This window comes from Molossus molossus, unplaced genomic scaffold (genome assembly GCF_014108415.1).
Source record: "Molossus molossus isolate mMolMol1 unplaced genomic scaffold, mMolMol1.p scaffold_m16_p_1, whole genome shotgun sequence".
Taxonomy (NCBI): Eukaryota; Metazoa; Chordata; class Mammalia; order Chiroptera; family Molossidae; genus Molossus; species Molossus molossus.
In genome coordinates this window covers 221,032,278-221,055,444 of record NW_023425344.1, presented here as the reverse complement: position 1 = coordinate 221,055,444, position 23,167 = coordinate 221,032,278, and the positions used below count along the sequence as shown (strand labels likewise).

Genomic DNA, 23,167 nt, shown 5'->3' with positions numbered 1-23,167 from the left:
CATGATAGTTTCCCAAGACCCACAATAAGGCTACAGGAATCAAGACAGTACAGTATTAGCATAAATACTGAACAGAATCAAGAAATAATCCATAATCTACCCCATACCACCTTTCCCCCATATTTGGTCAGGTCATTTTTAACAAAAGTACCAATGTAATTCAGTGGGAGAAAGGATAGTCGCCCTCACTCCAGAAATGATTCTAGAGCAAGCGCATATCCACATGTGATTTAAAAAACAAACCAAAACACACTTACCTCACACTAAAACAGAGAGGAACCTGAGACAGATCACAAACCTAAAAGTAAAAGCTAATACAAGAAAGCTTTTAGAATAAAAGGATAACTTTTTTTTTTTTAATCCTCACCCGAGGACATTTTTCCATTTTTTGTTCAGATAGAGGGGGAGGGAAAGAGAGGAAGAGAGAGAGAAACATCGATGTGAAAGGGACACATCGAGTGGCTGCCTCCCGCAGGACCCAACCAGGGCCGGGGACAAACTGCAACCAAGATATGTGCCCTTAGTGGGAACCGAACCCAGGTCTCTTTGGACAGCAGGCCAACGCTCTAACCACTGAGCCAAACCGGCCAGGGCTAAAAGGATAACATTTTTATAATCTTGGACTAGACACTGTTTTAGTACAAAAAAAAATCATCAACCATAAGAAAAATGAAAAAGTATACTTTATTAAGATTTAACATTTCTGAACTTTAAAAAAATCATTAAAAAGATAAAAGATTTGAAAAATTTTTATATCCAGATACAAAAAAAAAAAAAAGAAAAAAACAATTTAAAAAATAAAACTTGACACAATTCACAAAAGAACACGCCGAAACGACTATGTGAAAAGAAGCTATCATCAGTCATCAGGAAAATGCAAAATGATTAACAATCCACACCTATTAGAACTAAAAAACTGTTACAATCCAACAGCAGCAAAAGTTGGGAAAGCTGTGGAGCCAATGGAACCAAAATGGTAGCATAAAATAGCAAACTGTTTTTAACACATTTTGGCAGTTTTTATGCAGTTGAGCATGCACTCAGCACTTGCTCCAGCAATTCAAGAGGATAAAAACATATGTCCACTGAAAGACTATGAATGTCTAGGGCAGCTTTGGTCATACTAGCTAAAAACTGGAAACAACCCAAATGGTTTTTAAGTAGTGAATAGACAAACTGTGATGTATTTAGATCATGGTATATATAGCACTTAGCAATAGTAAGTATGAACTACTGTTAGATGCAACATAGATGAATCTCAAAACACTATGTTGACAGAGCCATACGCAAACTTGAACATACTGTGTGGTCCCATTTATATTAACTTCAAAAACAGACAAAAAACAAATCTATAGTGACATAAAGCAGACTTAGTGGTTGCCTTGGGAAGAATGGAGGGATATTAACTTTAAAGGGGCATGAGAAAATTTTTTCGAGTGATGGAAATGCTCTAATCACTGAATTATACAACTAAAATGTATGTATTTTATTTATGTAAAGTAACCTCAATAAAGTTGATTTTTAAAAATTAGAAAATTCCACCCTGGCCGATTTGGCTCAGCGGTTAGAGCATCGGCCTGTGGTCCAGAGAGACCCGGGTTCGGTTCCCGCTAAGAGCACGTACCTCGGTTGCAGTTTGTCCCCAGCCCTGGTTGGGTCGCGCGGGTGGCAACCACTCGATGTGTCCCTTTCACGTCGATGTTTCTCTCTCTCTCTCTTTCTCCCTCCCATTGTATCTGAACAAAACATGGAAAAATGTCCTCGGGTGAGAATAAAAAATAAATAAAATAAAAATAAATAAATAAATAAATAAAAATTAGAAAATTCCTGCCCTGGCTGGCTTGGCACAACTCACAGACCAGAGTTGCGGGTTTGATTCCGGCCAAGGGCAAGTACCTTGGCTACAGTTCAATCTCCAGCCCTGGTTGGGGTCATGTAGGGAGGCAACCAGTCAATATGTCTCTCTCACATCAATGTTTCTCTTTCTCTCTCTCTCTCCCCTCCCCTCTCCTTCCCACTCTGTCTGAAGATAAATGGAAAAATAAAATCCTCGGGTGAGGATTAAAAAAAAAAAATTAGAAAATTCTAATTAGAAAATCAAGAATACTGTATACCATTCAAATATTTTGGTACTGATTAAGTCCATGCTTTAAAAATATATATAACTAGGCCTGGCCAGTGTGGCTCAGTGGTTGAGCATCAAACCATGCGCCAAGAGGTCACTAGTTTGATTCCCGGTCAGGGCACATGCCCAGGTTGTGGGCCAGATCCCCAGTGGGGGACATCCAGGAGGTGGCCAGTTGATGTTCTCTCTAATTGATGTTTCTCTCTCTCTCAAACCAATAAAGAAAAAAAAATTTTTTTAAATAAACCAGTCTTCTTCAGGAAGGGGGGGGGGGTGTAATTGGTATCTTTCTAGGCCTCAATTTGGATGGCTAATTCAAAATAAAGTAGGTAAAAAAATTCCATGAGAGCACGCCAGAGACAGTCCTTGTCATGATACTGAGTCCTGGTTGGAGAATAACAACCCGACTAAAGAAAGTGTGCCTGCTTAAAAATAGAAAATAAGGCTGAATAAGTAGAATGCAGTTCACTGGTCCTTAAGGGGCATCCCTTTCCTTGAACAACCATGTTATTTATTTTTTTTCTTTATTGATTTTAGAGAGAAACAAAGGAAGAGGGAGAGAGAGAAACATCGATGAGAGAGAACATCGACTGGCTGCCTCCTGTATGCCCCTCACTGGGGATCGGGCCCACAACCTGGGCATGTGTCGACACTCAACCAATGAGCCACACTGCTGGACAATCATGGGATTTCTTATTTACCAAAGTAGTTACTGGGCCCTAAGTTTCATGAAATAGTAATCTTGTTTTCCTTATTGTATGTTGTGATCCTTCTCAAGAACAGCAAGTGATCATGTCTCATATTTCTTTTGTATCATCCCCAGTGCTAAGGACAACAGATACTCTGACACCACTAATTTATGAACTTAGAGTTGTGTTGCAAAAAATAAAATAAGGATGAGCCCTGGCTGGTTTGGTTCAGCAGTTAGAGTGTCGGCCTGCGGTCTAGAGAGACTCGGGTTCTGTTCCCGCTAAGGGCACGTACCTCGGTTGCAGTTTGTCCCCGGCCCTGGTTGGTCGTGTGGGTGGCAGCCACTCGATGTGTCCCTTTCACGTCGATGTTTCTCTCTCTCTCTCTCTCTTCCTCTCTCTCCCTCCCACTCTATCTGAACAAAAAATGGAAAAATGACCTCGGGTGAGGATAAAAAAAAAAAAAGATTAAAATAAGGATGAAACATTACTTTAAACACCTAGTCTACTTAGCCTAAACATTATATTCAACATGTAGGATGGTAAATTCCCTGGTGTCTATAGCCTAAGACATTGAAAAATACTACCTTCCCATATGTATAGATTGAATAAGAAATGTAAGTAGACTTAGAGTGAAAAATGTTATCTTGAGGTAGAACAAGGAGGGCTGACAGCTTCAGTGAAGTCAAGAATCAGAGAAAAGGTGTGCTGTTATACTCTGAATGACTTTTAAAGCTTTCAAGGAAGAGCATTATTAGACGTTTTATAATGGCTTTTAAGGAGATTTCGAAGCACAGCAAAGGAAATGAGATGAGTCATTCCTCTGTTAAATCAAAATATTTTTAAAAATCAGCAAAAACCAAGAAAGAGTATTTGTTATTTTGACATAACAATTCTCACATGACAGTTTTTATTTCACATTTAAATAAAAAGTCAATGCTTTCTATAAATATATTATCATTTAATTATTAATAATATTTAATATACTATGGACTACTACTTCAACCATATTGAGCATCTAAAATAATTAAAAAATTTTTCCATTTCAGATCGTGTAAGAAGACTAAAGGGAGGAGACAACTAGAACATAGAATTTCAATGAGAAAAAAGAAAAAGACAAGAGCACTCAATGCTGGCTCCCCACACATGTAGAATATCTAGAGAAAAGTGGGCAATCCCTAAGAATATGATGAATCCTTTTTTGTGTGTAAGGGGTGTCATATAATCCCTGCTGGAAATAACATACACCTATGTGAAGATTAGGAAGTGATAAGAAATGCCAAAGCTTTCCGTACATTTGGGGTAACAGCAGAGAATGTGTGGGAAACCACAGGAGAAGCCACCTTCTTTGAGCTGCCATTGTCCAATCAGAGGCACCCATGGCAATTTTGGACAAAGTAATATGACAGAAAGAAGTATCAGTTTGAAAGCTCAAGCATTTTAAGCTTTTAAGTATTGTGACATAGGAAGCTATGACTGGTTCATGTTCATTTTCAAAGGAACAGTATAATAACTTTACCTTTGGATTCTTGCCCTCTTTGGCCAACAATGCCCGAAGTCTTTCTTGTGAAGGGGGTGCAATAAAAATAATATATGGTTTTAAGTCTGAATTCCGGAGAGTCTTCAATGACTGAAAAGAAAAGATATTTTGGGTCTTTAAAATAATTTTCATCTTTTAATTACTCTCCAATAATATACTTGGAATATAACAATGTCATTTAAAAACAAACAACCTATCAGTGTTTCAAAACATCTTCATAACACAAAATTCACAATATTTTAAGATCCTACCATTCACTATTAAAATATATTGTGTACCTATAAAATCACACATAAACACACATACACATAATATTGGCTTGCTCTGTTTATGTAATGAAATAGAAATGAACTGACACCAAAGGATTACAACTATATGATCTACAACCCTGCTCATAAGATCACACGAAGATTGTAATAACCATATTAAAAATCCATTTTAGCCCTGGCCGGTTTGGCTCAGCGGTTAGAGCATCGGCCTGCGGTCCGGAGAGACCCGGGTTCGGTTCCCGCTAAGGGCACGTACTTCGGTTGCAGTTTGTCCCCGGCCCTGGTTGGTCGTGCGGGTGGCAGCCACTCGATGTGTCCCTTCACGTCGATATTTCTCTCTCTCTCTCCCTTCCTCTCCCTCCCTCTCTATCTGTACAAAAAATGGAAAAATATCCTCGGGTGAGGATAAAAAAAAAAAAAAAAAAAAATCCATTTTAGAGAAATTAGAAATGAGCAATCACCTTACAATGTGCCAGGGTCTAAATGCAAGCACAAGCTGAGAAAAAAATTTCACACACACATAAATTCTGGAAAAGCACATCCAAGAAAAAGACTGTCTGAATTAGGAGGTGTGGCTTTCATCTCACCGTTGCCACTGCATGTGCCGTAAACTGAAGCACTCCATCAAAATGGGAATTACAGGGCATGGCCCCCACTTTTAACCTAAAAACATTACTAAGACAATATGTTTAACTTCTCTATGTTCTTTGGTACATCTACTAGACCACATAATATAAGAATTCTGAAGAAATTTAGTAAAAACATTTAAACTTCTCTTAAGTGTTTATAATTGAAATAGTAAGAGACTAAATGCTTGTGACCACTAAAAAAATAAATAAATAAAACCTAATTACTATTTCAAGAGAGCCATTTTATTTATTTTTATTATTGTTTTTTAATCCTTACCCAAGGATATGTTTTTGTGTTTTTAAAAAAAATTTTCCCCCCTTTATTGATTTTAGAGAGAAAGCAAGGGAGAGGGAGAGATAAAAACATCGATGAGCCCTGGTTAGTTTGGCTCAGCAGTTAGAGCATCGACCTGCAGTCCAGAGAGACCCGGGTTCGGTTCCCGCTAAGGGCACGTACCTCGGTTGCAGTTTGTCCCCGGTCATGGCTGGGTCATGCGGGTGGCAGCTGCTCAATGTGTCCCTTTCATATTGATGTTTCTCTCTCTCTCTCCCACTCTATCTGAACAAAAAATGGAAAAAGTGTCCTCGGGTGAGGATTAAAAAACAAACAAAAACATTGATGAGAGAGAACACTGATTGGCCGCCTCCTGCATGCCCCCCATTGGGGATTTGGCCCACAACCTGGGCATGTACCCTGACTGGGAATCGAACTGGCAACCCCTTGGTGCATGGGTTGACGCTCAACCACTGAGCCACACCAGCCAGGCCTGAGGATATGTTTTTATCAAGGAGAGAGAGAGAGAGGAGAGAGAGAGGGATAGAGAGAGCAGAGAGAGAGGAAAGAGAGAGGGATAGAGAGAGCAGAGAGAGAGGAGAGAGGGGGGGGAGGGGGGGGGAGGGAGGGAGGGAGAGAAGCAGAGAGAGAGAGAGAGAGAGAGAGAGAGAAATTGACGTAAGAAAGAAACATTGATTGGTTGCCTCCTATACTCACCCTGACGGGGGAACAAAACTGCAACCTAGGTATGTGCTCTGATCGAGAACTAACCTACAACCTTTTGGTATACCGGATGATGCACCAATCAACTAAGCTTCTCAGCCCAGGCTCAAAAGAGCCATTTCAGAGTCAATTTCCCTTCTGGTACATCTATTTAATGACTACTGCTTATGTTTCCTCAGTTTACATACAAAGTAGATTCTACCACATTAAGGAAAGTTTTATGCTGAAGCTGTCCAGTAGTCTAAAAAACCTTTTCCACAAAAAACAACCTTAATAATCCCACTTTTCTAAAAATATTTTATTTTTAATGGAAATCTAAGAGCAATTGTTAGTCATTTTTAATTTTTGCTTGGTATGTCGAGTAATAGAAACCAATAGAAGTTTCATTATTTAATACAACTAAGTATTCATTATGATATTTACTAATACTTGAACTACGGTATTTAAAACTATAAATATGACCTCTATTCTAATATTTCTCAGATCAGAATCAGAGAAGGGAAATTTTTATAACCTCTAAAATCCTAAAGTACTACCAGTACTACAGTTACTGTATTAAATTATACAAAATATGTAGGTGTATATATGTAGGTATGTATTTTACTCTCTGAGGAAACTGAGATAGCAATCTGTCTGACTTCACATAGGGACTTAGTGGGAAAAAACTGTTCTAAGAATTTAATTAGGTCCTGTGGTTCTTGGACCAAAATAGTTTTCACTAAAGTACTTTGCAAAAAATGTCCTCAAATTCAACACCCTAAATCAAAACAGCTTTACCTGTGTACGAAGACTTAAAAGACATATTTTCCCAGAGTTGATCACTTGCCGTACAGAATCTATGCTGGTTCCATACAAATTTTTCTCAAATTCACCATGCTCAATGAACTTTCCAGCTGCTATGTCTGCCTCGAATGCTTGCCGAGAAATAAAGTGGTAATCTCTACCGGCTACTTCGTGGTCTCGCCTACTGCGAGTTGTATCTGGGTAAACAAAATCAGGTAAAAATTATTGACATGGATCAGAGTAAGGATAGGGATAATTCTATTAATCAGAAACATTTTTAATTTTATAATAGAGATTATAAAACAGTAAGTTGAAGAAATGTTAAGAGCCCATGTGTTTAACACTGGTTTTGTTTCCAGATTGAAAAATGAACAAAAATGTGTTTTTAGTATCTTATTAATAGTTACATTTATAACTTAATACATTTTAAATTACTTCATCTTGCATTTAAAACACTAATACTCACCTTTTCCTGAAGTTTATTTCCACAGGATTAGGTGCTATATAACATATCATGTAACTTTTAAACGGAACTTCTGTGTTCAGAGATTATGTCTAAATTCCTGTCTTCTGCATCAGTTTAAAAAACCAGAAGTTGATTCCACATTGAACAGGGAATTATAAGAAATGTAAAATGAAATTCATTTAGAATGTAACTAGTACCATATTCTAAGGAAAAATTGAAATTTCTTAAGAAGATGTGGTTAAACTAAGTTTTTTCCTGGACAACATTGTTTTAACAAAATGGATGAAAATTTTCCCTACATAGTTAGCTTCTAAGGTGGTAAACTGAAAAGCACAGGAAAATGGGAATGTATCCAAACTTACGAGGAACTGCAGATGCAAAGCGGTCTTTCTCTTTGTTCATGAGTCTCTGACGCAATTCATTCTGGCCACAGTTCTGTGGACCAATCAGAATTATAGGTCTTTTCCTATTTGCTGGCTGATGATAAAGTGACATTTCTTCATAAGTTAAGACTTCTTCATTGTCATAATCTTTAGAAAAAGAAAAAGTTAAGCCCTTCAGACAGAATTATTGCTATGTAATAAGCATATACTCACAGATCTGCCAAAAAAAATTGGAAAGAGCACAATTTATTATTAAAAACACTTAACTTCTTGGATCAAGATAGTATTATGAGTATTTTCCCATGTCATTATATCCTTTCCAGGATACTATGAAAGTAAATTAGACAATGTAGTAATCGTTCTAAAAAATTTTTAGCCCTGGCCGGTTTGGCTCAGCGGTTAGAGTGTCGGCCTGCGGTCCTGAGAGACCCGGGTTCGGTTTCCGCTAAGGGCGCATACCTCGGTGGCAGTTTGTCCCCGGCCCTGGTCGGTTGTGCGGGTGGTGGCCACTCGATGTGTTCCTTTCACATCGATGTTTCTCTCTCTCTCTCTGTTCCTCTCTTTCCCTCCCACTCTACCTGAACAAAAAATGGAAAAATGTCCTCGGGTGAGGATAAAAAAAAAAATTTTTTATTGCTTCTCTTGTTCATACACTATTTGAATGTTTAATACAATATCACTATACTGATTCTTATGTAAAATAACTAGTTTGCAGCCAATACTTTGACAGAGGGTGGGGAACCAGGGGTTAAACTAATGAGAATAATAGCTATCATTTTTGTAAAATGGGGATACTAACACTTTAGTTAGAGGGTTTAAGGATCAGACATAATGTGCATGCTGAGCATAATATCTAGCACAAACATTCATAAATAGTGGCTATAACCAGTGGTATCAGAGAAAGCTGAATACTTTTCTGTGATTATGTAACTTGAAAACAGGTCATATCTGTGCTATTCACACTTCCTGCATTTATATTTACTTTGTTCTGGAATACCTGAGGTCACGATTCAAGAAGAGGTATAAATTATGATAGGTGGGGTAACATTCCTAAAGCCCATAATTCAGATGAAATCAGAGCTGTTAAGTGGTAAGAACAAAGACAGAGAGCAGCCTGCCACCTTCTCACTAGTACTAGTTCATCTGACTGGGAAAGAGCATCAGATAGGTAGTCAGACTCTCTCAGCTGTAAGTTCCATGGGGGCAGGGGACCATCTTAGTCTTGTCAGTACTTAGCAGAGTAGGAACTCAAACTATATTTGTTTAAATTTCAGCTCAACTATATCTTAGCTGTAAGAATTTAAGCAGATCTCTTTAATATCCAAGCTTTAATTAATTTATTTAATATGTTTTTATTGATTTTTTAGAGAGAGAGGAAGGGAGAGAGAGATAGAAACATTGATGTGAGACAGATACATCAATCAGGCCCCTCTTGTACATCCCCTACTGGGGATCGAGCCTGCAACCTGGGCATGTGCCCAGACCGGAATCGAACTAGGACCTCTCAGTCCATGGGATAACACTCAATCTACTGAGCCACACTGGCCAGGCAGAGTTTGAATTTATTAATCTGTACTCTCAAGGAATTATGAGAACTAAATGGATCAAAGCATCTAAAACATAAAAGTTATTCTAAATTATGGTTATTATTAATAAAAATATTAATTATGATGACACCTTCCCTTCCCAAAAAGCTTTTCACTCTGAAAAATTTGAGTCCCTTCTTCTAACATGTATAATCAGACTGTGGCAGCATTGTGATTTACAGACTTAGTTTATAATCTGTAGACTTCAGATTTGCAAAATTTCTAGAGTATAATAGCTATTAGAGCTGAATCGATTCATTTTAGTGTTTCAAAAGATAAAACCAGATATTAATCACTTACCCAAGTATGGAGGAAAGGACTAACAATTCAATAAATCTTAGTTACATAATATATCAATTAGCATTAAGGGTATTTATTTTGGAAAAAATTACATTAAAGTAGATGGAATCTCAGATTTAGTTTTTTTTGTGTGTTTTTTTTAATCATCCTCACCCAAGGACATTTTTTTGCATTTATCTTCAGACGGAGTGGGAGGGAGAGAGAGAGAGAAAGAGAGAAAGATCGATGTGAGAGAGAGACATCGACTTGTTGCCTCCTGCACGACCCCAATCAGGGCTGGGGAAGAACCGCAACTGAGGTACACACCCTCAACAGGAACCGAACCCAGACTTCTGGTCCACGGGCCCACGCTCTAACCACTGAACCAAACTGGCCAGGGCTCAGATTTAGTTTTATATGGAGTTTTTCAATAACCTATAACATTTTATTTTCATTGGTTTAATTTATGCTGCCTAAAAAAACCTTCAAGGTATTATGAGAATAAGCCTTATAAATTGTTTAAGAAGGGTTGCCTTGATTTTATTATTTGACTTGTTTCTAACATGAACCAAAACACAGGTAGCATATCTAATGCTCATAAGGACCAATCAAGAAGGTAATGAAAGCAGTAAATCAGGATCAGCTTATAAAAACTGGATGTTGTGGAAACTGTTGACAGTAGGTGCCCGATATAAAGACAATAGCCATCACTCAGGTCCAGCAGAGTATTGTCACTAGGGAATATGAGCCACATGTTATTAGAGCTTTTGATTTTAAGAGAAACTACAACTTTAAAATAAAAAACTCTCCTGCCCTGGCCGGTTTGGCTCAGCGGTTGGAGCGTCGGCCTGCGGTACAGAGAGACCCGGGTTCGGTTTCCGCTAAGGGCACGTACCTCGGTTGCAGTCTGTCCCCGGCCCTGGTTGGTCTGCGGGTGGCAGCCACTCGATGTGTCCCTTCACATCGATGTTTCTCTCTCTCTCTCTCTCTCTCTCTTCCTCTCTCTCCCTCCCGTTCTATCTGAACAAAAAATGGAAAAATGTCCTCGGGTGAGGATTAAAAAAAAAAAAAAATCTAAAACAGGAGAATAAATATAAGTTTAAAAAACAAATAAATAAAAAATAAAAAACTCTCCTGTGTATCTGACTGTGCCAGCAGGTAGCAGCTCTGTGGAATGGGTTGTCTTGGTGACAGGAGTTATTCTAGACAAAATATTCACTGTTTACTTAAAATACAGCTATATTGTTAGAATTTGTTAGAAGCACGTATTAATTTTGCAAATAAAGAGTTTAAGTAGAAAAGAATTACAGAAATTTCAATTCAATTTCCTCAAAATTAGAGAAATATCAATATAATACTATATATGTTAATCACGTTAATTTTTATATCAGTTTTACTCATAATTCAAAAAACTGTATTACTCGTAGGATTCCATTGTGTTATACTAAGAGGCAAAATGGGACTAGAAACAAAATTCTCTGAAAATATCAACTTAATTTCTTTCAAGTCCTAAATAGTGGGTCTCTTTCAGATATAAATACAGCTATCTCTAAGAGTGGAACTTACCATCATTTTTATTGGCATTATATAAAACCTTTTTCCTCTTCTTTTTATTCTTCTTTGCACACCACAGTTTTCCTGTTGAATAATAATAAGCATAACTATAAATGTGGTATGTTTCCCTGAACAAAGCTACATACTTCAAATTGAAAAACTCAAATAGTTTTAAATTTAAATTTATAAACATGTAGTACATTGTTCACAGAACTATTCTTCAGGGAAGTATTTACAATTTTCCATTAATCTTACATTATAGACCAACAATCTTTAATATTTAAATCCTCTCCTCTCTTTACAGTTCTAAGATAATCAGTTTTGTCTTTCACATCACTCTTGCCATGAAAACATCTTTCTTGCCAGTTCTGATATGTAAATTTAAACATGGTTCCAGATGAAGATCCAAGAAACCTCACATTAATGTCAAATAAAAATGTCCAACCTGATTTTTCTGGCTCCTTATCTTCTTCTATGGTTTGCTTCATGGCTTCCCTTTGCTGCTGAAAGCTTTTCCCTTAATAGCAGAAAGGAAAAAAGAGTAAAATATTTAAGACAAAAGAAGTATATTTTCTTAAACCAAGAGAAAACACCGGAAGTAACCATTTATATTCCCTTCTAATTCCTTCTGCAATCTATAAGAGTATGTCAGCTGTAATTATAAATAAGCCTCCAAATGTTTAATGTATTAGTTTCAACCTCACTCTCAACCAATCCTAAGACATGTATTACTAGAATACATTACCTACTAGAAAAGATAAATAATAAACTAGTGTTAGGAAATTCAACAGTTCAATTTTTACAAAGCTTTCATTGAGCATTTACTAAGTGGAAAGTACTATGCTGGATCTTAACAACAGTTCTGATCATTCAGAATTATCTAAAATCAAGCAAATTCATTCTAGGAGTTAACTTTCCAAAATAATATGTGAACATTCATCACTTTTTTATTTGAAGACACCACTGAATGTGTTCCCTTGCATTTATTATTCTCTACCCCTCTTTTTCATTGTATGTATATATATATATTTTTTAAACTATTTTTTTTACTGATTTTTAGAGAGAGAGATAGAAACATCAATCAGCTGCACCCTGCAACCCAGGCATGTGCCCTGACAGGGAACTGAACCAGCGACCTCTAAGTATATGGGTCGATGCTCAACCACTGAGCCACACCGGCCAGGCATGTTTAATTTTTAAAATTTCCACCTTTACTAATGATACAAATAAATGAAAAACATACTGTTTTCCCTCTCAGAAATAAGCTTTTAATATAGGTTTTCAAGGTTTCTGACCTTTGTCTTCTTTTAAGACATCTACTTTAAAACCAAATGTATTTTTTCTGACGGCTAAAATAGTTTTACTTCAACAATTCTGTATTAGAGGTCTACTTTTATATTTAGTTTTTATATCTGCTTCTTTCCATTTAAGCCTGAGATTCTTAAAAATCAATAGACAATTTTCATCTACACTGGAATAATCTGTAGAATGTAGTATATTTCATAAAAGCACAAGTGAAAATATTAGTAATGAGTTTGACACACATAAGCATTAAAGGAAAATAGGTTATCTCTAGGAGCTGTTAAGATGGCATTTCTAGTGAAACAAGTAACTATGACTAGACAGAAAATCTTATGAGCATTAAACTTTAAAAAAAAGAGTATTTGTTTTTAACAGATTAAAAAATAAGGAATAAAATAATTTTAATCATTTACATATTAAAATGTTTAAAAGCATTACGGTACTATACTTCTATGACATGTTTTAATACTATACACGTGAAACTACTTTTGAAATAGAAGCAGACATTAATGGGAGATGGACATTATGACCTCTTAAAAATCCTTCTAACAGAAAACCATTATCAAATTCAAACATAGGTGGGTCTGTTTATTTGTCCAATAAAAGACTTGCAAATGATATCACTGAAATCTCCCTAACTCATCTATATACTTTCAGAAACTCAATGTAATCAATCCGTAAATAAAGGCAGTTCTAAATATTTATGGGCTAAGGCTGGCATGGTAAGAAGAGATCAAACTGACATTTGGCAGAAGTACTGAGTAGAGAACCATGATGGCTGTCCAATACTCCAGGATTCCAGAGGATCATCCTACAACTGTTACTGTGAAGAATCAGGGGTATATTGTCACACACTCAACTTAATATAAGAAGCTCATTCCTCCCTTCTTGAGATATGACCAAATATAGACAAAGCTTATTTCCAGCTTTTGGGTTTAAAAGCAGATGGACTTGTGACTTTCTGTAACTTTATTATACACATAAAGAATAAATGTAAATATTACATTGCATCATAATTTCATTCTGAAGCCCAACAAATTGGTCACAATTATATTCAAGATACTTATGCTACAGATACAATATAAAAACAAAACTACATGAAAAAGTAATCACATCATTTTTTTAAAGGCATGAAAAAGAGAGTTTCCTTTCTGAAGATCTGCTTTCAAAATGTTCTTTTAACTATGTATGCACTTTCTATAATACTGTTCTTACCTGGAACAAGCCCAGCTAGAGGTTGATTATCTTCATCCCCATCCCTGTAGGCCTGCCACCAGTTTGGATCTTCTTGACTGATCACATGAAGTATATCCCCTTTTTGAAAAGACAGACCTAACTCTCGACATGGAACATATGGGTCATCTGAAGGGTCATAGTCAAAATGAGCTTTTACATGGATCTAAAAGATAAAAAAGGGTATAAAAATGAAAACAATAATGATGAAATGGCAACACAAAATTTTGAGCATAAATATAATTAAAATGTTACGGTTTTTCATTAGTGAAATGAAATTAAGAGTTGAAAGAGGGAGTTTAGTTAAATAACAGTATTTTGGCGGCAGTATTTTCTCAGGCTCATCTGTTTTCTTCAATTAAGTTCATCGCTCTGTTGACTGCAAACATGAACAAGAGTATGCAAAACACTATATTGTTAGCCACTAATAAGGTGAGGTGCTAAGGGGCTTCTAAGGCTTAAGAGAAGCAGGAAGAATGTAATAAAGACCCACCCCTCTTGTCTCCATTCCTGATCTGTAAAAACAGTAAGTCTGCAATGCCCTTCACATATCTCAAACCTGTAAAATGGACCTCTTGAGTTTTCTTCCAAAATCTGTTTTTCCTCCAGATTTCCCTTTAAGTAAGCAGCACCACTATCCACCCAGTTGTTCAAGCATCCTTGCTTCCTTCCTTTCCTTTACCCTCCACATTCATTACAAGGTCCTGTCTTTTCTTTCTAAAACACAGCCTGGCCCTGGCTGGTTTGGCTCAGCGGTTAGAGCGTCGGCCTGCGGTTCAGAGAGACCCGGGTTCGGTTCCTGCTAAGGGCATGTACCTCGGTTGCAGTTTGTCCCCAGCCCTGGTTGGTCGTGCGGGTGGCAACCACTTGATGTGTCCCTTTCACGTCAATGTTTCTCTCTCTCTCTCTCTTCCTCTCTCTCCCTCCCACTCTATCTGAACAAAAAATGGAAAAATGTCCTCGGGTGAGGCTAAAAAAATAAATAAATAAAACACAGCCTGATTCATTTTCTCCACTGTCATTGCTATCATCCAAGTTTAAGCCGTTATCATACTTCATAATGACTTCAGCAAGTTTCCTAAATCTCCTTGCTTCCTTATTGGCTCTACTGATCCAATTTATACACAGAAGCCAGAAGTGTTTTTTTAAACACCAATCAGATCATTTACCATATTTAAAATCCAAACTCTCTGCCATGGCCAAGGAGACCTACTTGACCTGGCCCTACCTACCTTTCTAGTCTCATCTCATAGGTTCCCCTCACCTTTTTACTCTCCTACTTTGCTCCATGCCCACAGGCTTTCCAAACATAAAAGTTCTTTAGAAATTATAGCTGGTAGCTCTTCTGGCAATTAATAGGCCTGGCTTTCATCTCATCCTGCAGGTCTTCATGAAGTTGCCTTCTCCAAGAGGCCTTTCCTGTCCATCTTACATAATTAATCCTACTTCTTTTTCTTTTTTTTTTCTTCTTTTTATTCTTAATGTTCACCTTGTGCTTATTCCTACCTTATCACATACTGCAAGTTATAATTATTTATGTCATGTTCATTATTATATACCAGTGCTTAGCACAGTGTCTAGTACACAAAGGGCATCCAACAGATGTTCACTATAAGGAAAATAATTATTTGGGACCCCTTAGAATATATTTCAATAATTAACACCACTGGGCTAGTGATTAATTCTATGATTTGTATCCCTGCACTGTGATTTTATTATCCTCCTATCCTGAGCCTTTAAGTTCCCCTTAAACCACTTTTCTCTCAGACCCCACAAATCAAAAGACTTCATGAAGGCATGCTCCTAGTGTTATTAGAAGAATTAGTCTTCTATAGGCAAAAGAGATCCCACAGCAATTTCAAATTCTAAAATCTCATATGCTTTTGTTTTTCTTAGAATCCAGACTATCACATACATAGTTACTAAGAGGTTGTTAATTCACCTAGAGTTGCGATTTTCTATCATGGTAGTCTAATTAGTTTCTTTTAACTAATAGTAATCAGTACTGCAGAAACCTAATATTTAGTAGCTTTGTGGGACATTACCTGTTATCTACACAGCAGTTAAGAGGATAGGCTGGAATAGGCATGGGTTCTAGTCCTTACTCAGTCACTCATAGTGGGCTTGGGCCATTAACTTGACCTTTCTAAGTTCTAGTTTCAATGTCTGTTAAATGGCAATAATAAAGATATCTATATTTCATAGGGATGCTATAAGGATTAAGTTAGATAAAACATATAAAATAATTAGTACCATGCCTGGCACAGACTAAATAATCATAATAGCTTATATTATTGGACAACTGATATTCTAATTTTCTAGTGCATATTCCATCACCAATAAGCAGTATGATCCTGCTACATTTCAGTTTATTCCTGTTAGATTAGTGCAGCAATTTTCAACCCTTTCCATCTCATGGCACACACAAAGTAATTACTGAAATTCTATAGCACACCAAAAAAATATATTACATTTTTTGCCGATCCTACAAAAATAGGTATAATCTGAGTCATTCACACCAGACGGCTATTGTGTTGGCTGTTGTCATTTTTCACTTTGACAATCTAAGGAAAAGAGGTCAGTACCCCTGACTAAACTGTCAGGTATTGCATGTTTTAAAAATTCTATGGCACACTGGTTAAAAATTGCTGGATTAGGGCACTAGACTAGATGAGAAATGTGCCTTTGGTTCAAATATTCTATTTCCTTCCTCCATATTATTCCAGTCATACAGTGAAATATAATCTAAAGTTTTACACACTTGTTTGGAAACTCTTTTTTTTTAAGTCAATGTGAAGAGAAAGAAATTGCAGTTTAAGCAATGCATGCTTCCTGGGATAAATCCATCTTACCCAGAAAGTGAACTACAAGGTGCCAAGCCTCTTGCCCTCTGCAACTGATAAATCAGCCACTTGTTGCTATGTGTGATGCATAAGGGAGTACCTCTCCTGATACAGTTTATTCTTGCCATTCATGACATTATAACTCAGCAGGTGATTACAGTGGGGTTTCAGATTAACACTTATTTTATCTACTTTAAATACATGCTACTTTCTAATATCACAAAACATACGTCAGAAAGATAACTTTGCTTTGCTCTTACTAGATCCTGACCTATACCATAATGATGCTCAATAAATTAGTTTTAACTTCTTAAATAAATTGGTTTTAACTTCTTAAAATCACTAATCTCATAATTATTCTGCATATTCCAACTAAAATTATGATTTCTGCCCTGGTCAGTATGACTCAGTGGTTAGAGCATCAGCCCGAGCACCAAAAGGTTGCAGGTTCAATTCCCAGTCAATGGTACATACCTGGGTTGCAGGTTTGATCCCTGGCCCCAGTTGGGGGAGTGTGGAAGGCAACCAATCAATATGTCTCTCTCACATTGATGTTTCTCCCTCCCTTTCCTCCTCTTCCCCTATTCCTTCCAATCTCTCTAAAAATCAATGGGAAAAAAAAATACCCTCGGGTAAGGATTAAATTATGATTTCCTATCAGTTTTCTTTCTGAAAAGCTGCTGTGCAAGCTTTAATAATAGCTCATTCTAAGCCACTTAGGTTTGATTAAAAACTTCAAGAGATTTTGCAACTGAGAGATCTTCACAACAAAAGGAGGAAATAAAGGAAAAAAATGTTGCACAACAATATTTCTATTTTGAAAAGATCTTTACCCATCAAATGCTGTATTTTATTTGTTTTTATTATTTTTTTAATCCTCACTCAAGGATATGTTTATTGATTTTTAGAGAGAGAGGAAGGGAGAGAGAGAAACATCTATGTGAGAGAAACATCAATTGGCTGCCTCTTGTATGCGCCCTAACCAGGGATCAAATCCGTAACCCTTTTGGTGTACAGGATAATGCTCCAACCAACTAAGCCACCCAGCGGGGCTCAAATGCAGTATTTTAAAAGGGCATTGTTTCTTTTCCTTTCTCTCTCCCCCTTTCTTTTAACGTCATATAAGGACTTATTCCAACACTCTTCTGTGTGTCTTCTCAAAGAGCAGAGCTAATTTTGAAGTTCAGGGCTTATTCACAGGAGAGGTACGTGGAAAGGCATAGTGCACGGAGAATCAGGTTCTTAGAATACAGAGACAAACTATTTCCTCATTTTTCCTCCGACAAAAGAACTTTAAACAGAAGGAAGTTTGCAAATACAGTATCAATTTTAATATGTCCCATAAAGAAAGGAAAGCCGTACCAGTATGGCTCAGTGGTTTGAGTGTTGTCTCATGGACTGAGAGGTCCCGGTTCGATATCTGGTCAGGGCACATGCCTGGGTTAGGGGCTCGATCTCCAGTAGGGAGTATGCAGGAGACAGCCAATTGATGTTTCTCTCTCAAATCAATGTTTATATCTCTCTCTCCCTTTCTTTCTTTATATAAAAAAAAAAAAAAAGCATGGAATGATAGCCAAAATAGAAAGTATAACTGTGGAGAACCATCTTACATCGAGCTGAATGGAAATCCTACAATTACGAAATTAAAGAAGATGCCACATCAAGACTGCAATTAAGACTCAATTACAACAGATGGGTGTACAGACCACACTAGGGGTACATCTCGAAGGCCCAGTTGGGGTGATCAGGGAGGCTGTGCCACTGGAGACCCTACAGGACACTTACAACAATAGGCCACCCTACAAAGCCCAGGAGACATAGCAACTCTACCTAATACATAGAAACAATCACAGGGAAGCAGCCAAAATGAGGAGACAAAGAAAGATGTCTCAAGTAAAATAATAGAACAAAATTCCAGGAAAAGAACTAAACAAAATGGAGATAAGCACTCAAGCAGACACAGTGTTCAAACATTAGTTATAAGGATGCTCAAGGAACTCAGTGAGACCTTCAAGGAACTTAAGGAGAACTCCAAGGAACTTAGTGAAAACATCAACAACATAAAGAACCAGTCAGAAATGAAGGATACACTAACTGAAATAAAGAATAATTTACAGGGAATCAACAGTAGAGTAGGTAAAGCTAAGAAGCAAACCATCGAATTGGAATATAAGGAAGTAAAAAACACCCAATCAAAACAGTAAAAAGAAAAAAGAATCAAAAAAAAAATGAGGACAGTGTAAGGAGTCTCTGGGACAACTTTAAGCGTACCAACACTTGCATCATGGGGTGCCAGGAAAAGAGTGAAAGCAAGAAACTGAAAACCTATTTGAAAAAATGACAGAAAGCTTCCCTACCCTGATGAAAGAAACAGACATACACATCCAGGAAGTACAGAGAGTCCCAAACGAGATGAACCCAAAGAGGTCCACACCAAGACACATCATCATCAAAATGTAAGAGATTAAACACAAAGAGAGAATTTTAAAAGCAGCAAAAGAAAAGCAGTTTGTCACCTTCAAAGAAGCTCCCATAAAACTCTCAACTGATTTCTCAAAAGAAACTTTGCAGGCCAGAAAGGAGTGGCAAGAGATATTCAAAGTGATGAAAAGCAACGACCTACAACCATGATTACTCTATCCTACAAAACTGTCATTTAGAATCAATGGCCATATAAAGAGTTTCCCAGGCAAGAAAAAGCTAAAGAAGTTCATCACCACCAAACCAGTATTATATGAAATATTGAAGAGTCTTCTTGAAGGAGAAGAACAAAAATATGAACAATAAAATGGCATTAATACGTTCTATCAACAATTGAATCTACAAACAAAATTAGCAAGCAGAACAGAAACAGACTCATAGATACAGAGAATTTTTTGGTCTATGGCCATACCACCCTGAATGTGCCCAATCTCATCTGATCTGGAAGCTAAGCAGGGTCAGGCCTGGTTAGTACTTGGATGGGAAAGAACTTTTTGTTGCTTACCAGATGGGAGGGGGTTGGGGGATGGGTAAATAAGATGAAGAAATTAAGAAGTACAAACTGGTTGTTAGAATGATGAACCTCAAAGGTAAGGGGGGAAGGGAAGGCAGGAAGAGATAAACCAAAGAACTTCTATGCATATATGTATAACCAATGGACACAAACAATAGGGTGGGGAAGGCAGGAGGGGGGTGAGATTGGGGAGGAGGGAGGTCAGTGAGGGGGGGAGGGAGGGACATCTGTAATACATTCAACAATAAAGATAAGTTTAAAAAAAAGAAAGTATAACTGTGATGAAATATTGAGAAAGAAATGAAGCTGTGTTCTGTTTCAAACTGCTATGCTTTTATAAAAGTTAAGAAGAACAAGAGATGTAACAGGCTTCCATGTTAATCCAGCACTTTAATGTCTATAATATTTTAACAGCTTTATTGAGATATAATTCATATACTATACAAGTCACCCATGTACACAATTGGTCAGTTTTTAGTAAATTCAGAGCTGTGCAACCACTACCAATTTTAGGACATTTTTATTACCCGAAAAAGAAACAACATACTGATTAAGAATACCTCCCATTCCCTCCTAACTCCCCACCCCTACACCTAAGGAGAGAGGAAGGGAGAGGGAGAGAGATAGAAACACTGATGAGAGAGAACATCAATTGGCTGCCTTCTGCATGCCCCCCACTGGGGATCAGGCTCACAACCTGGACATGTGCCCTAACTGGGAATCTAACCGGCGACTTTTTGGTGCATGGGTCGATACTCACCCCTGAGCCACAGCTGGGCAGAGGATAGAGGATTTTTATGGCAGGGAAACTATTCTATATGATACAATGGTGAGTGAACACATGTAATTATACATTTGTGAAAACCCATAGAATGTATACCACCAAAAGTGAATCCTAATATAAACTATGAACTTTGAGTAATAATGGAACCTATTATTTACGTGGATTTACCTATTCTGGAAAGTTCACATAAATGAACCAATACATGGCCTGGTTCATTTCACTGATGCAACAAATGTCCATTCTGGTGCAGAATGTTGATAGTAGGGAAGATTATGCATGTGTGTGGATAAGAGATATGTGAAATTAGACTTTCTGCTCCATTTTGCTGTGAACCTAAAACTACTCTAAAAAATAAACTTTTATTAATTTAGACAAAAATTAACAGTAGCCATCAGACAATAAATAATGAACAAAAAAATGACTTACTACAGTTTCCTTGGCAGGAGGAGGCTTGATCTGTTGACTGGGAATCAGAACAAATGTCAAAGTACCATGCATATCAGACTGTAATAGAGAGATTAGGTAATTCTTAAAATTGATATTCATGAAAATCATTTCATGATCTTATGATCAATATTCCCTAAACTGGACTATTCTGGGACCCTTAGGAGACAAAAAGAAAAATCAGTAAAGATGAATCCCATTTCATCAGGAAGCACAAATTATGCCTTTATGGACTCCATTATAGTAGAGATACTCAGCAATATGGCATTCTGTAATTCTGGCACACTAGGGAAAGCCATTTAGCCTATAAGTCTTGGGTTTTGGTCTTCTACTCAGTGTAAATTTAGGAAGATTCAACAGTGAAAGGTTGGACAATACGACAGTGCTACAACAATTCTGGGTTTTCTACTCTGACACACATCAACTTTAATATAGTAGAATATGAAACAGTAATTGTGTCTAGGATTAGAAAAGTGATACAAATATTCTCACTTCCCAGATGCCTTGTCTCCGTCATCCATTCTATTTTTTAACTATGTAGTCTCACTGCTAGGTTCACTATTATTTCCCAGTATACCACTAACTGGATTGTTCAGATACCTCCTGCCTAGACAGTAAATCAGTAATCACAATTTCTGGTCCTGAGACAGGAGGAAGCAGTGCTCAACCTAGAGATAGCAGCCAATAAAACAAGGGCTAAAAACAATGACCACTGACACTTTGCTCTGCCAAAGCAATGGAAGGGGTTAGGTGAAAATAAGAATATAAGGATGTTTTCTAGATTCTTTGACAGACATCAGCAGATAGGAGAGAATCTACTGTAACAATTGATGTTAAGTCAATAAGAATATAAATCTGGTTTGTGGGTACATATGCGGTGATCATAAATTGCTCTCAAAAATTGTCTACAACAGCTTCCTGATTGTATGCGCACCATCTAATAGAACTTCCTATGACAGAAATGTTCTATATCGACACCTTAATAATGGGAGCCATTAGCTACATATTGCTCTTGACCACCTAGAATAGAGCTAGTAAGAATAAGAAACTCAATTTTAAATTTTACTTAATTTAAATTGAAATAGCTAGCACATGTAGCTATCAGACAATGTAGATCTACTATTGCTATTATCTAACACTGTTAAGAAAACAACAATCAATTGTAGATCATAAACAAAATATAAAAATCTTGAGGCATAGACTTTGTTTCGTTACTGTTTTTCTAGCAGCTGGCACATAGTAGGCACTCAAATAAATACATGTTGAATGAATTAATGAGATATATTAGTCACTTCAGAGGTAAACAAACTATACCTTGTAGTAATAAAGCTCAAAATAAAAAAAGTATCAGTAGTATCCATCCTAAAAATAAAACTCGACTAATAAATATTGTAGAAATAATATCATGTGAAAATCAGGCTATGATCTAGTGCTCTTTATTTTATTTTGAAGTCTAGTAACAAAAAAAAAAACCCAGCTTTCAACAATCTATCAAATCTTCTTCTACTTTTGCCAACTTACCAACAAGTCAAAAACCTCATTGACATCTTTCCCCCGAATTTCAATGCCATTAATTTCCAGAACTTCATCTCCTTCATGTAAAAGACCACTTTTCTCTGCAGCACCCCCTTTTACTATCCGACTAATGATGACAGCATCCATTTCATTACGAACTGTAGCACCCTAAAAAAAAAAAAATTCAACATCCAATTTTAAAATAAAAATGTATTTTTTTGGTTAAGCATTTCTTCATTTTTAAATTCTTATTTTTTCGACTCAATACCAGTCTTCAGTTATCTTGAGGAAAAAACTGACTTACACAGCTAGACTAATCATGATAACTAGGTTTGAAAGTTGACCATTTCCCTTACATTTTCTACTTCAGAGACAGTTATTAAAATTCTAAAAATCAGCCTGGCTGGTGTGACTCAGTGGTTGAGCATCAACCCATGCACCAAGAGGTCACCAGTTCGATTCCCGGTCAGGGCACATGCCCAGATTGTGGGCCAAATCCCCAGTGGGGGGCATGCAAAAGGCAACCAATCGATGTCCTCTCTCACTGATGTTTCTATCTCTCTCTCTCTAAAAAATCCATAAAGAAAAAAAAATTTTTTCAATTCTAAAAATCAATCAGGCTTCTGAAGTGTATTAAAAGAAAAATGCACTTGCTTAAAAACCATGTGAAGACCTATAATCAAATTTGTTGTCTATATGCTGCATGCTATTCATAATGGTTATACTATATTTAGGTGTAATTAGTGAACAT

The 23,167-nt window shown here is 36.9% G+C and overlaps 1 protein-coding gene across 2 annotated transcripts in view; it reads right to left on the bottom strand.

Moving 5' to 3' along the window:
* Window positions 1–23,167, bottom strand: part of MPP5 (membrane palmitoylated protein 5) — an 84,049-nt gene that overhangs the window by 3,325 nt on the left and 57,557 nt on the right. For both annotated transcript variants that reach the window (XM_036241985.1, XM_036241992.1), the window contains exons 7-14: window positions 22,423–22,584; window positions 20,884–20,961; window positions 13,818–14,001; window positions 11,746–11,817; window positions 11,313–11,384; window positions 7,861–8,028; window positions 7,027–7,229; window positions 4,334–4,444 (exon numbers count right to left, since the gene is read on the bottom strand). In XM_036241985.1, coding sequence (XP_036097878.1) covers window positions 4,334–4,444; window positions 7,027–7,229; window positions 7,861–8,028; window positions 11,313–11,384; window positions 11,746–11,817; window positions 13,818–14,001; window positions 20,884–20,961; window positions 22,423–22,584 — 1,050 coding nt within the window. The remainder of the gene's footprint in view (window positions 1–4,333; window positions 4,445–7,026; window positions 7,230–7,860; window positions 8,029–11,312; window positions 11,385–11,745; window positions 11,818–13,817; window positions 14,002–20,883; window positions 20,962–22,422; window positions 22,585–23,167) is intronic.